At 41.2% G+C, this 14,705-nt stretch overlaps 1 protein-coding gene across 1 annotated transcript in view; it reads right to left on the bottom strand.

The window, feature by feature from the left end:
• The window catches only part of scospondin (subcommissural organ spondin), an 84,507-nt gene that overhangs the window by 14,872 nt on the left and 54,930 nt on the right, over positions 1 to 14,705 (bottom strand). The window contains exons 105-114 of the mRNA XM_034706370.1: positions 14,442 to 14,558; positions 14,194 to 14,332; positions 13,867 to 14,066; positions 13,560 to 13,730; positions 12,938 to 13,065; positions 12,686 to 12,840; positions 10,071 to 10,117; positions 9,222 to 9,386; positions 7,931 to 8,139; positions 6,629 to 6,724 (exon numbers count right to left, since the gene is read on the bottom strand). Coding sequence (XP_034562261.1) covers positions 6,629 to 6,724; positions 7,931 to 8,139; positions 9,222 to 9,386; positions 10,071 to 10,117; positions 12,686 to 12,840; positions 12,938 to 13,065; positions 13,560 to 13,730; positions 13,867 to 14,066; positions 14,194 to 14,332; positions 14,442 to 14,558 — 1,427 coding nt within the window. The remainder of the gene's footprint in view (positions 1 to 6,628; positions 6,725 to 7,930; positions 8,140 to 9,221; positions 9,387 to 10,070; positions 10,118 to 12,685; positions 12,841 to 12,937; positions 13,066 to 13,559; positions 13,731 to 13,866; positions 14,067 to 14,193; positions 14,333 to 14,441; positions 14,559 to 14,705) is intronic.

Raw genomic sequence — 14,705 nt, 5'->3', positions numbered from 1 at the left:
TGAATGAAAAATACCAAGAGACTGACACTTCTGGGAACAACTGAGTTCATACTCACTACTTTTTTGTACTCATACTTTGTATAAGCAGGATCAGGTCCCATATAGCAATAATTAAACAAGTGTTTCAACTGTCACAGAGTCCCTCAGGTGAATGCAAAGATACAGGAAGTCCTCTAGGGACAGTGAGCCTGTACAAGATTCAAGGTAATCTATAATGGTGGTTGAGATATGTAAATCCGGAGCAAAGAAGTGGACCGTGCAACATTTGCATCCAAAGAAATCAAATATTAAGCAAAATAGGACATTCTATTTTTAAAAACGTGCAAAAAAATTGGTGTAGTAAAATGTGTGAACTGTGAAACAAGAGCTAACAGCATCAGTCAAAATTAGACCCGGCACAGAAAAGAGCAGTGTAAAGAATGGCACAGAGACAGACTATCACACCAGCTTAACAGCAAGAGAAAAGAGCAAGAATTAAAAAGACAAAAAGTCACATTTAGAACCAAAAATAGCGAGAGAGCGAGACGGTGACGTAAGGACACAGAGGACATAGACAGAGGCAGCGAGCCACTGAGGCGGAGAGAGAGATCCAGCACAGTCCGGAGACCAGCAGTGTGTCCCGCGGTGTCCCTGTCTGAGAATAGCTGCTGTTAGCATGCAAACTCTCACACATACACAGGAAGACTTTTTCCTAACCGTTCACCCTGAGGACTTGTCCTCCCACTCCTCACTCTGCCCTTAGCCTCCCCTCAGGAATGGGAGGAGCCCACTCATCTGAAGAGGGGGAGATCACGAAGGGAGTATTTTTAAGTGCTTTAAGTTAAGATGCTTTTGGTGTTTGTGTGATGCAGCAGGATGTGCAGATTCCTGGTTGATTAAAAACAAAGAGTACTCCCTCGGTCAGTGAAGGGCAGACAAATATGTGGTGTCAACATAAAGTGAGGTCTAAAAACAAATGTCTATAGAGGGCTGATGAAGGAAGAGAGATAAAGAAAGGTGTTTGACGGGAGAATAAACAAAAATGACGACTCTTTAACGGCTGAGTTTTGTTAATGGCTGACACTCGCCCTATTGATTGATGTTGGTCCATCAGCAAATTATCATGCATTCGATGCTGGCAGAGTCAGACATAGATCTGTTCCCCCCCATCAATATAATGAAGGCACAGAAGTAAGCTCCGTGTTTAAGTCTACTGTAAAGTTTTTCAATAAAAAAAATCAACAAAAGCAGCATGTTTGTTTTTAATAATTCATATTTTTTGAGTTTTTCTTTTAATTCTACAGCTTTTCAACTGATCAGTGTATCTAATTCAAATGTAATAGAACAGTATTATTATAACATAATAATTTGCCTACAGAGTTTGTATTTGTAAAGCAGCTAACGATGCTTGGGGAGCATGCTTTCTTTTTCTTTTTTTTTTATATTTTCTGTCGAATTAAAGTTCAATTCAAATTTGTTTTGTAGATTGTGTGCGATTGAATTTGTGCTCCCATTAAAGAAAGCATAAAAAGGGCCTGAAGGACTAACAATGTTTACTAATGATTTTAGAATGAAAATTAAATTGGGCCCCTGGCGCAGATGAGGGAATAATGACAACCGTGATAAAAAAGAAAGAGAGATGAAAAAACATCAGGATTAGCTTTGGGCAAAAAAAAATTTTAACATCTGAATTGACACCCGCACATATTTTCTCACTGCATCCCTACTTTTCAAAAGAGAGTCCCAGATTATGTAAGCAGAGGTTTTGATTAATTAAAATAAGTCGTACAGTAAGCTGAGTCCTGACAGGAAAGGAAACACAGATCAATAAATGAGCCTTTCATTCACTGGAGCATAATTTAGCACAGCTGCAGGAGGAGGTTGATCCGAGACCGCAAGTTGTGCATGGATGTAAAGACCTGTGTACTCCACAGGTGGACCAGTCAGTAGACTGTCTACTGTGAGAAGCTTACTGTGCAATCAACCTCTCCTCTAAAGACCTCGATGTCAGCTGAATATATTTTTACCCTGGCCTTTATTCAGTGTTGGTGTGCTAAAGATATAAATTCAGCTAACTGTGTCAAGGATGAGACAGACTTTCCACTGTGACACTGTGACTTTCCTCAGCTTTATCACCCCAGGGATGTTTTCTTTATTAAAGTCAGTTTGGTCTTTATTGGGTAGTTTTTCATTTATAAGATTATTTTTCACAGATTACACAACAACCCTTTTCACACCTCAGTTTCAGAGATCGAGTTATGGAGAGGTTTTGACCTTATTTCACCAAGGTTTGATATGATACAACTTTTTCTTACCAACTTTAAGTGGTTTAGATTCAGACAGGGGGTTGAGTTTTATTTCCCCTTGGTCTAAGATTTCTATTTGCATTCATATCATAGACTGTATAATATGGATGTAGTATCTGTGACATCACCCATCTGTTTCTAAAGCGTTGTTTTGAAGCCTATAGCCGGTGGGTGCCATATTGAAACACTGAACTCAACCTAACTTTGTCCGAACTAGTGTGAGGCAAAGAGGCGGGCCTTTAGCCTTTTCGCTAACAGCTATAGGGTGCCTGCCTGTCACTCAAGTAAGCCATGCCTTTTTTAAGGCAAAACTTGTAAGTTTAACATCTTCAAAAAGGGAGAAGTTCCGTTTGCTGGTTGTGAGGCTTTTGGCAGTGTGACTGCCCCCTGGTGGCTGGCTGCAGTATAGGTCAAAAAATCCATCGTCAAACTTTAAAAAATAAATACACGTCGTACAAATGTTTCTCACATCCATATGCTATGGTGATATGTAGTTAGTATTTGACTGTTTTGTGTCCAAGGCCTCTTTTTCCTGAAAAGTTTATTTTTCGTTAGCTATTAGAGTTTAAAAAATGGGGTTTTACTTCTGGGTTTCCTTTGATTCACAGCCGCCGTAGAGAGAAACTTCAAAGGACACACAGCGTCTTGTGACGCTACGCTGTAAGGCGAAGCTTATTACAGTGGCTTCAGAAGCTCTGGCTGCACAGTGGCGGTGCCCAGGAGAGGGATTTTTTTTGGCTTCAGAACCGTACACATGAAGAGGCGGAGCAACGCTGTCAGTTTTATTTACAGTCTATGCTTCAAAACTAACGAGTTATAGAAAGATCACCCCTGTACCGTGTGTGCACATAGAAAAATTAGCTATTCAAACCCAAACCGTTTTTTGAACCAGGCTGTAAACATGTTTATTTCTGCTGTAAAGATCGTCTTCTTTGAATGGGTGTGTACGTGGTTTCTGGTGCTTCTGCAGCCAGCATCAAGTGGACGCTCGAGTGCTGGCTGCAGTTTTTAGCACTTCCACACGAGCTTCATATTTTAAGAATGGAGGTTGTTGCTTGTTTCTGTATCTCTACTTCTATACAACAAGTCAGCAGCCTCACTGGGATGTCATAAACACTGTCTACTCTCAAACTGTCACACATTTACCATTTTTCCATAAGAAGCTCAACTGGAGATCCTATATCTATGAGTCACTAAAGTTCAAGCTGCCTCAATGGTTACATAAATACATTCAAATGTCCCTCTTTGCACAGACATATGCATTATTGACACTAAACTCAACCTCTGCTGCAAGAAGATCAGCTGTTGACAACTCATAGATCCAATGCCTGCGACAAGACAAGGACAAAGGCTAAGTCATCAGCAATCACAATGATGTCATCTGTGAAGATGACATCAGCAATCACAAGTGTGTAGATGATGAAGCAATTATCCAACCATATGCAAAATGTCCCTGAATAACAGGTCAGTGTAGATGAGCCTTATGGATGAATCTGCCGTGTGTACAAATGAATCAGACAGATTCATTCTTAACCTGTTCATGCAAACATCTGAATTTTGTGACATTTATCAATACTTGCTGACTGTCCAGTTGTGATTGGGTAAGATTAATGTAAGGGTGCCCTAGATCACACATAAGTCACACCCACAAAGGCCAAATGAGTTTCTTTGTTAACTTAAAAAGACAGATGCCAAACATTTGATGGTTTCAGCTCCTCAAAAGACTTTTTCCAGAATCATGATTTAATAAATTAAATATCTGAGATAGTATCTGCATTTTCTCCAACATTCAAACACACACACAAAAAGCAGTTTGAAGAAATTGCCTTTTGCTCTTTGATGTTGAACTGTGACAGATTTTTGGGAATTTTAAACTTGAGAAAAACACAAGGTACTTGTGCTGAAAGAAGGGATGAGCACTCAGTGAAGAAACCCACTCCACGATGCCCCTTTACTGGTAAGTTTATTAGCCTACCACATGTCTCCTGATGTCCCCCAAACCCTGAGATAGAAATGACAGATGAACGGTGAGAGCCAGCACATCACATCAGCACTGGGGTTATCAAGTGGGTACCTCCCTCAAACCAAAAACATGACTTGAACATGACTTGAAAGATGCATCAAATATAAGAACAAAATAATAAACATAAAGCTAGCATGCTAAGGTGAGACCGAGTGTACTTGAGTGACTGTTTGCAAAAGATCTGATACGCAGCACTGCTTTCAAACTCAAGTATGCAGAGCAAGGAAACCAGGCTCCAGTGTTTTAATGGAAGGCAGAGGCTTTATAAGACAGAGCGAAGGCTTGTGGGAGGTCAGTAGTCAGGTATTGATCTACTTCAGCCAGTCGCTTGGAGAAAACATCCCACACGTTCTTGGGGGAGCGGAGCGTTTTTCTCCCCGGCTCACAGTAATTGAGACGTTTTTGAACAACAGGAACACTCTGTGAACTGTACGGTAGCACTGGCGGTTGAATGGAGTGATGTGTGGTTGACCGATCACACCTCTTTATGTGAATCTTCATTTGTGTGTGTCAGAGTCTGGTTGCCGTCACACCAGCAGAACAGCAAGAAAATTATGAACCAAATATGAGCCTTTGGCTTCTAACTCTCTGTGCGCTGGTGTTGTCTTAAAATCATTATGATTGTACAAACACAGCTGTAGGCTCAATTCAGCAGCTCATAACGTGGAGGTCAGGAGGTCCACAAGACAAACATGCAGAGAACTGGAAGGTTTACCGGGGAAATAACCAAGCGCAGAAATCTTTGTTCTTTGCCTTGTTTTAATTAAATACATTGGTAGTTTAACTTCTTTAAGATTTTAGAAATCTTTGAACTGGAACTTTTTGATAAGAGACAATTGGTTGAACTGGTCACAATGGAGACAACAATCTGTAATGACAAAGCTTTGTATTAAGCTGAAAAGAATGGATCTCATTTGCCACAAAATGCAGCCTTTATATGCCCATGGTGTCTTAAGAGCACAGCTACATCCCTTCTTGAACTCAAATCAAAATACAATATATGGGAAAAAGTATTCAGACGCCTGATCATTAAACCAATAGGGACTTTGGAGTGTCTCTGTGGGAATTTGTGCCCATTCATTCTGTAGAGCATTTATGAGGTCAGGCAGTGATGTGGGACGAAAAGGCCTGGCTTGCAATCTCCCTTCCAGTTCATCCCAAAGGTGCTCGATGGGGTTGAGGTCAGGGCTCTGTGCGGGCCAGTCAAGTTCTTCTACACTGAACTCATCAAACCATGTCTTTGTAGGCCTTATTGTGTGCACTGGGGCACAGTCGGGTTGGAAGAGTTAAGGGCTTCCCTCAAACTGTTGCCACAAAGTTGGAAGCATAGCATTGTCCAAAATGTCTTGGAGATAAGAGGAAACATCTGAATTAAATGATTAACAGGTGTGGTTGAATACTTTTGTCCATATAGTGTAAGCACATCTTCAATTGAATGAATGTGGCTTGTTCTGGATATTTGAAACTTTTCCCTGCAGAGCTCTGGATCCTGTTGCATAGTTAGTGGCTAAACATCTGCACATGATGTCCCCGTCTCTTCTTGTCTAGTTGCTCTCTGATCCCACATTATAAAGCTGCCTATTACAAATACAGAGTAGCAATTTAAAACTCTTTTTACAACAATACCAGTCCAGACATCAAAACTAAGATCCTACATTCAACAATACTGAAGCTGTAACTGGGAGGTTGCACTGGTCCTTCAACACAAGGTCACCCATCTGTTTGTATTTCACTTGATCAGGCTCTATATCTGCTCCTTTTCAACATTCAATGGCCTTTGTGGAAGAACTAATATAACTCAGAGCTTTTCAGGTTGCTCATTGCTGCAACTTCAGTAGCAACAGAGTCAACAGCCATGCTTTATATGCTATCAAGGGCAATGTATTTAGGTATTTGAAAGTAAATGATGGCGGTACAATAAAAGTTGAGATGTAACAAGTATTCTCTTTTGCTTTCTCATTTGCTGCAAGAAACAGGATTGGTTTTGTATCACTTTGCAACAGTATGACAGGATGCACCTGAGGTTGTTCTTAATTAAGCAACGTCTCCTATGTTTAGTTTGTCACTAGTCATTTTTTCTCACTAATAAAAAAATAGGTATATAATAATAATAATATCAATAAATAAATAAATAAACAAATAGATAAATAAATAATTAAATGAAATAAAATAATAAAAAATACAACCAAAGTTTCAACAAAAACAAATACAATAAAAAACTTATAATGGAGGCAAGAATGATGTGAATATGATATGCACAAACACTAAATCAGAGAGTTGATCCGTAGTGTTGTACTCTGTGTCAGTGTGTGTTTCTCACCTCATCACACTGGAGTGGCGGACATCTTAACTGGCACAGTTTTTTCCCGTTCACACAGCTGCATGACAGGCAGCCTTCATCCCACTCTGATCCAGCCTATCACACACACACACACACACACACACACACACACACACACACACACACACACACACACACACACACACACACACACACACACACACACACACACACACACACACACACACACACACACCAAAAGAAAAAAAATAATATTAGCTGGATTTAGATGCAGGTAATGTAATGTCGTCTCCACAGCTTGTTAGACTGTCCTTCATGCAGACTCATATTACTTTAATTAAGTGCAACTGGTCATAAATTCAGGATATATTAAAGGTAAAAAGCCTCTGGTGACACTTGTTGGGTTAACTTGGGTTAAGAGGGCCATAATGATGCTGTAATTACTACAACACATGATAAATACTTACATTCTGCAGTATATTGAGTGTGTGCATGTGTGTTGGATTTGGGAATCATTAACAAGGTTGGGTTTTTATGTATGAAAGCACCCACTTAGGACTGCTTTTGGGGCTCACTGAGCCATTAGGCATTAAATTCATGAGAGAGTTGATTAGAAAACCAAAGAGGGTCTTTAATGGGACATTAGTCATCAAAGCATACGACGCACATCGAAAGAAACAGAGGAGATGGGCAGAAATGAAAGAAATGGGTATAAAAACGAAGAATGAGAAGGTCGTGGTAGAGGCTGGAGGGAAAATGGTGAAAAGGAGAAGCAAGCTATTGAACATGAACAGTAAAAAAAGGAAAAAGAGGAACTAATGACAGATAGAGCAGATGTGAAAAGAGGATAGAAAGAAACACAAGAGAATAAAAGAGAAAGAGAGAGGCCTGAAGAAAAGAAAAAGATCAAGAGGAGTGGATGTGACCTCTTGCCAGTGTATGATTAATTCTTATAATCCTATAATATCCCCTCCATCATAAATAATTCCTGGCAGGCTAGCCCTGTTGCGGTCCCAGAGCCAGCTTCCTACGGCACCACATACATAATTGATGAAAGTGAGGGCTGGAGAAGCATTGTGGTGTAATGTTGCCCGCGGGGCATGTCACTCATCTTCTAATGGGCCCTTCTTTATGAGTAAATAACACAATGGGAGTCAATGGGAGGGAACGTAAACACCACAAAGGTAAGGTTCACACACACGCCACAATACAGCATGCACAAAAGGTACAAGCTGCAGAGTGAGCTGGGTAGCAGATGTTTACTTTGGGTTCGGTCCAATGTGTGCGTGTGTGTGTGTGTGTGTGTATGTTTAAGCGTACCTCCCGCAGGGTGCCCTGGTCATGGCAGGGGCAGAGGGCTGGAATGACACACACTCCCTCAATGTTTCGATAAAGCCCCTCCTGACACACACAGCCCTCGCTGGAGTGGCTGCAGTTGACAGGAGACGAGTAAATGTCCTCGCAGCTCCTCTCGCACAGCGGGGACGTCTCTGACACGCTCCTCCTCCACTGCTCGCCGACGGGACATGCTGCAGATGAGGAGAGGGTGAGGAGGGAGGTGAGAGACAAAGGTGTCAGGGAGGAGCAGAGGGGGGAAAGATAAGAGGAGGAAAGGTGAAAAGGGATAGGGATTTGTAAAAGAGGAAACAACTTAATTTTTAGTAGCTGGGAGAAGGGAGTTAGCTATGAAGAGTCAAAAGGGGTAGCGGACATCAAATAAGTGCACTAATAATAATGTCAATGATTCTCTTTTCAGCAGCAGTCCTCTTTTGCCTTATTTGCAGCAGGGTATTGTTTTGTACCATATTTATTAATGCTTGTCATTATTAAAGTCTGACTGAAGCAGACAGACAGTAATTGTTACTTTTTATACATGTCAAGTGATGAATCGAATGCCCCCTTTAATATGAGCATGCAAAGAACCTGAAGTAGATAGCCTGACTTAACAGAGACAGTTAACACCTTTGTGATCCATGGTATCTCTGACGAGCACTTCAGGCTTTGTTTGGCCCATTTACTCAAAGAAAGCTGGGGTATCACACTTGCTTTGTAGAACACCCCCATAGAAATACTAACATACAATAACAAGTCAGGGGAGGATGCCATTCTCGCCTTTATTGATAGTAAAGCTGAAGAGAGACAGGAAATGTCGGTAGCGGGAGCAGGGGAAGACATGCAACAAATGGTCAAGGCCGGGAGTCAAGCCTGCGATCACTGCAACCAGGACTACAGCCTCTTTAAATGGGGCAAGCTTAGAACGCTAGGCCACCTGCAACCAAAGGAGGACGCCATTTTTAATTAATTTATAATGCCAATATGTTTTAACTGAAAAAACTGCCAGCAACGTTTTTTCTGTTTACAAAAAGGTCAAAGGTCAGAAACAAGAATACTTTGTCGACATAGGTGTAAACGCAAGAGCCTTTTGGTCCATACATTCTGTAACTTGTAATATCAAGAGGTAAATTTTGATTTAAATTTGCTTTTTGAGAACTAAATGGGACATGACCATCAAATTAAACAGTCAGATTTCACAATATTTGCTTTTAGGAGATGCCACAGGTCCCACACTGCTACACAGACTTTTAGAATGATTCCCTCTCTCCACACTCACCACAGTCAGGGGCCACGCAGGTTGTTGTGCGGTGGTCAGGGCCCTCACATGGTGCCCCTCCGTACTGGCTGGGTTGCATGATGGCTCTGGTTGAGTGCTGCTGCCCTGTGCCACAGCTCGCTGAGCATGGACTCCACTGGGACCAGCTGGACCACTCACAGTCCACTGCAGGAGATGATGACGGGAGAGGGAAATAATCAGGTCAGTGGAAGTGGTCAGCGCACCTTCATAAACCTGCAGCACTGAAGCAGGATATAAAAACTATTCATCATCTGAACAATATCCCTCAGTTTGTCCAGGTTATAGCCAGGATCGCTTTTTATCACGGCCATTTATTAAACACAACACCTACTGCATGTTACAACAAGATAAGCAGTTACACGAAACCCCTGTGTCAAACTTTTGATAGACAAATAAACATCAAACTCTGTGAACCCTGACGGAAATTCACAGTGACAGATGAAGGCAGTTAAAAACACAGGTCGGAGCTACAAACACATTCAAATCTATTTTTAGGGTTCCAGGGGATGCTCTTTCTGATGCTCTGCCCCCCTCGGTCTCTCAGCCCCTGCTCTCCCTTCTGCTAGATGGCGATGGTATCATGTGTTTATGAAACAAAAGCCCAGTAATGGCCTTTGTATGCTGTGACTGATGTGACTGTCGCTCAGTTATTTGAGCCAACTGTTGCAGCAGCTGTTACTAACTATAGATAGGTTGACATATCTATCATGGTCCTGATAGTTCAAGCAAAGATGACCGTTGCCCGAGGTTTCATTGCTGAAAGAGAGATGCCCCATAATGTGAGAGATATGCATTAGGTAAGAACAGCTGCGACAGAGCATCACTCACCATCGCAGAGCTCGAAGGTGCAGTTGAACGCTCCTCCTGTGCACACGCTGGAGAAAGTCAGGAGCAGAAGAAGGCATGTAAGGTTAATACATCTAGACAGTGAGATATCAAACACAGCCATCATGTCATACAGTAGAGCGTGTCAGACTATAATAACTGGATATAAAGCCTTTAAGAGATAAAATGACTTACGACATGTCTGCTTTATGCCAGACTATCTGTTACAGCACAGATCACTGTACCACACTGGGTTGATGTTGAGTGTACAATGAAACTCAACTCGGGCAGCGCTTCAAATCCCTTTCAAAAGCAACACAATAATAATATGTGCGGCATCTTTAATGTCAAACTAGATGGACAACAGTTTTAGAAGTTAAAGGTAAGAGTTGGGTGTTTTTAAAATTAAACTACACACTTGCCTTTTTAATCTGGTTTTTAATTTGGAGTAGTTTTGTTTTAGCCCTGGACTGCATTATTAACATTATTAACATTGTTTAATCATCAAATTGATTTTCTATTTTATTATATGTTATTTTAAGTTATTTTTATTTTATTTTATTTTTCTGGTATTTATCTGATTTTATTTAACAATTTATTTAAATTATTTATTTTTTATCTTAAGTATTTTATATTTATTTCCTTTATCTTGCTTTAGCCTTGTATCATTTTACCTGTTATCTGTCCCTCTGTGTTTTTTTTCTTAGTGAAGCACTCTGAGTTGCATGCTTGAATGAATGAAAAGTGCTATATAAATAAAAATGAATTGCGTTGAGTTAACTCTGTGTTAACCCTGTGCAGATTTCAGCAAAGACATTTTGTTACATCTACATCTGGCCTTAGGCTTTCATTTGTACTTCACAGAAGCTCGGTTTGTGTCAGCAAATACTAGGATTTGAGTGGGTGGGTGCATGAAGTGTGACTTTAAGGCTACAGTTTGAATCCTATCCACCACTTACATGCAATATCAATGTTTTTCAACCACAACGACAATCTCCTTCTTACATTAACTGAGTGGTTTTTGGTTTCCAAGACTTAACTAGGCTTCAGAAGGTCAGAAAACTCCAAACCAATCTTTAAAGACCCAGAGAACATTGTCAGGTCCCTCTGAAAAGACTTACATTTTTACTATGATCATTATAATTAACTTCAACGAGAATAAACTCTTAAAACACTGGAATTGACTTATTTTTCAATAACTGAATAAGTAAGACAGTGGAATTAGTATTGTATTGAGACCACCAGAGTGCCCTCTTCCTGAACTATCTCAGGGGACTTCTATTTATTTTCTACATAGCTTATTGTTGTATTCGTAGAACTTATTGTGTATAGAGCAACTGTAATGACCGGATTTCCCTCCCCGGGATAAATAAAGTATTTCTGATTCTATTAACAGACTTGCATTAGCATGCATGATACTAGTATGAAATTTAACATCTTAATTATTGATGCATGAAGCATGAGGCTTCAAAAGGACCTGAGGAATTATTAATGAGCTGAATTATTGTCAGATTCATTTTGACATCCAATTTTCTTTCAATGATGGTGTCATGAAGCCTAATGCCACTCTGTGACACACTTTTGGGATAATTGTTGATACTTGGATCAAGGGGAAGGTGCAGACTTGACTAACGCGTCCTAGTTTCTCTTTGATTTGAGAGGCCTGACTCAGATCACCGGGGCTTGGCGCTCTGAGGGCATACAAGCCTAACCCCAGTGATGTGTTTTCTCTCTCTCTCTCTCTCTCTCTCTCTCTCTCTCTCTCTCTCTCTCCTTCTGCTAATTAACACACTCCATATTTGCAGTGAATTCTTCAGTTTGTTTTTTTCTGTACAATATATCATTACAATTTGCATTTAACTCTAGTTCCCTTACTGTATGTGTCATGGCCCTTGAACCTTGTTATGACATCAGTGTTTATTAAATTCTGATTGTTCTTTTTTTTAATCAACAAAATGAATTATGTCTAGATTAAAAGAAAAGATAGTGTTAATTTACTTACGGAGTAAAAATTGTTTGATTGACCTCGCAGGAGGGTTCAATTTTGTTCATTTTTATTTCGTTCATTCATTGAGTTTAGTTTGAATCCAGGTAGGTGGTGATTAAGCCGACCTGAGTTAAGGTGACACTCATTGTAAAGCTCCTGCCTGATTGGGCAAGTATGCAGGTAGCCTGCTAGAAAACGTTTGGGTCAGCATTTGTGGGTCTGTTCTGTCACTGTAAGAGCCTTAGGTCATGCTCGGATAATTTTTCCAAGGTTTTCTTCCCACAGGGGACAACCACATGATTTCTGTGTGTGTTTCTTGTTCTTGTGTCCAAAAATTGAACCAACTGAGAAATTCAAATCATAGCTGTCAATTTTCTCCACTCACACTGCCTGCTGCCCGTAGTACAACAGATAGAATCAGGCAACTGAAAGCAATGACTCAACAAATTACAAGGACCACCTGAAAGTCCATGCAGTACAAGTTTTTGTGAGGCTACTGACTTATTGTGTTAGGAGGGAAAGATTCATCAACCACAGAGCCTAGCCTCTGAGGTAGGCTCGAACAGATAAAGGACAGTCTGCCCTTGGGAAAATGGTTAAAGTATCAACTGTATAGGTGAAGCATGTTAACCATGTGTTGCAGAGATGGTGAATGGCAGTTCCAGGTGGCAGCAGAGCTTCTGTGTCCTCATCAGTGCTGACGTTCCAGCTCCGGTACCCAGCAGGCAGAGACAGTGGCGAGCAAGGACAGTCCCAGTGCGACACGCAGGAGCCTTCATATAACACCTGTAAGAGACATGATGAGGATGACGGTGATGTATCAGATTAAAACAAAAACCTAAAATGTTGTTTACACTCAACACTCAAACAGAAGTGTCCAGACCTGTCCTGGAGGGCAAGTGCACCCATCAGTGCAGGGTCCAGGTAAACATTGAGCATGTGGCCACAGGTCCTCACAGGTATATGGACAGGAACCTGAACAGTTGTTATACACTTGTCCACTGGGACACTCTGCAACACACAGAGACAAATACACCTTCCATAAATGTCATTTTATATTATATAAACTACTTCCTCCAATGGCACAACTGGTCTACCATAAAAGTTAGATTAAAAAAAGACAGTTGTTACTTGGGCGACACCAATTTGTTAAAAAGAAAACATTAAATATAGTCATTTCGTTCTAATTCAGTGATGAAGATGCAGAGATGAGTGCTTTTTCTCTGTTCATTTATATAACTCTCTTTATATATCAGCTCAGTCACAGTACATGTGACACATCCAACACTGTTATTCAACCAGCTGAAAATAATTACTAATTAAAGTTCTTGCATGTTGCTGGGCAACAACTTTCCATACTTTTAATTCAGACTCTATAATGCTTGATAAAAGTGGCTAAATTTACATCTTTAACTGTGTGTTTGTGTGTGTGTGTGTGTGTGTGTGTGTGTGTGTGTGTGTGTGTGTGTGTGTGTGTGTGTGTGTGTGTGTGTGTGTTGTGTTACCTGGTAGGCAGCTGTTAGTGTTGCAGACAGCGTGCTGTTCAAGTGGTCCAATGCAAGCAGCCCCACCAGGCTCTGGCTCCCTCAAGACTGTCTTGTTCCGCACTGACAACCCACCACCGCACGTGGCGCTGCAATCACTCCAGAGAGACCACTCGCTCAATAAACAACCCACTGGAGAGAGAGGGAGGACGCACATGGAGAATCAAAAGATGAAAACAAACAACACATTACAGTGTCTGTTTACAAACTATGTTAAATGTTTTTACAGTTTTCAGTTGTGCCTGTGAGTGTTTGTACAATGTCAGACCTGGGCATGTTGGAACCACTTCACAGCTCTCTGTCTTTATGGTGTCAGCACAGAGAGGACCGCCCTCTGTGTCCTGGCAGAGACGGGTCCTTGTCCTCTGTCCGCGCCCACACGAGGCTGAGCATGAGCTCCACGGGCTCCATGGCTCATAAACAGGGCAGGGAAGTTTGGAGCACACCAGAGTGCCGTTCTCACACTCACTGCAGATAGAGGGATAAATATGAGCTTGATCACATGCACCTCAAACAGGTAGATGCAGGTATAACAGACCAGAACAGGCTATGAATATCTGCATCTGGAATCACATTCACACAAAGCAGCTCTCACCAAGTGTTGCAGTCCACAGAAAGTTCCTCTTTGGGGTTGAACTCTAGTGTCCCATTGCCTGATGGGATTCCACAGCGGCACTGTGTCACGGACACACAGTCACCATCCTGTAACAACTGACCCTCTGGACACCGACAACCTTTCATTTAAGAGAAACATGAAAATACAGTAAAATCAACAAGTATTTCACTTACTAATCTTGTCATCACATTTTAAAGCTTCTGCTCATGTTAGAGGTCAAAGATCACCTGGGTGACAGGCTCCTTGGAGACACTGCACATGCTCCCATAAGTCAGTGCAGCTGCGAGGACATTGATTGGCACAGCTCTCTTGGTAGGTCCGCCCCCTGTCCTCACAGCGCTCACCTTTGAAAGAAGGACAATCAATCTTTCCTGCTCTTCATAAACACAAATTAGTAAAAGTGTCCTGTGTGTGCTGCAGAGAGTGAGATCTGGAGGACTTTGTTTACATGCAACAAATGTCTGTCAAATAACTGATCTGAACCTGGACAC

The sequence above is a fragment of the Notolabrus celidotus genome, chromosome 17, assembly GCF_009762535.1.
Source record: "Notolabrus celidotus isolate fNotCel1 chromosome 17, fNotCel1.pri, whole genome shotgun sequence".
Classification (NCBI taxonomy): domain Eukaryota; kingdom Metazoa; phylum Chordata; class Actinopteri; order Labriformes; family Labridae; genus Notolabrus; species Notolabrus celidotus.
The sequence above is the reverse complement of the archived record's forward strand: the minus strand, read 5'-3'. Positions and strand labels throughout refer to the sequence as shown.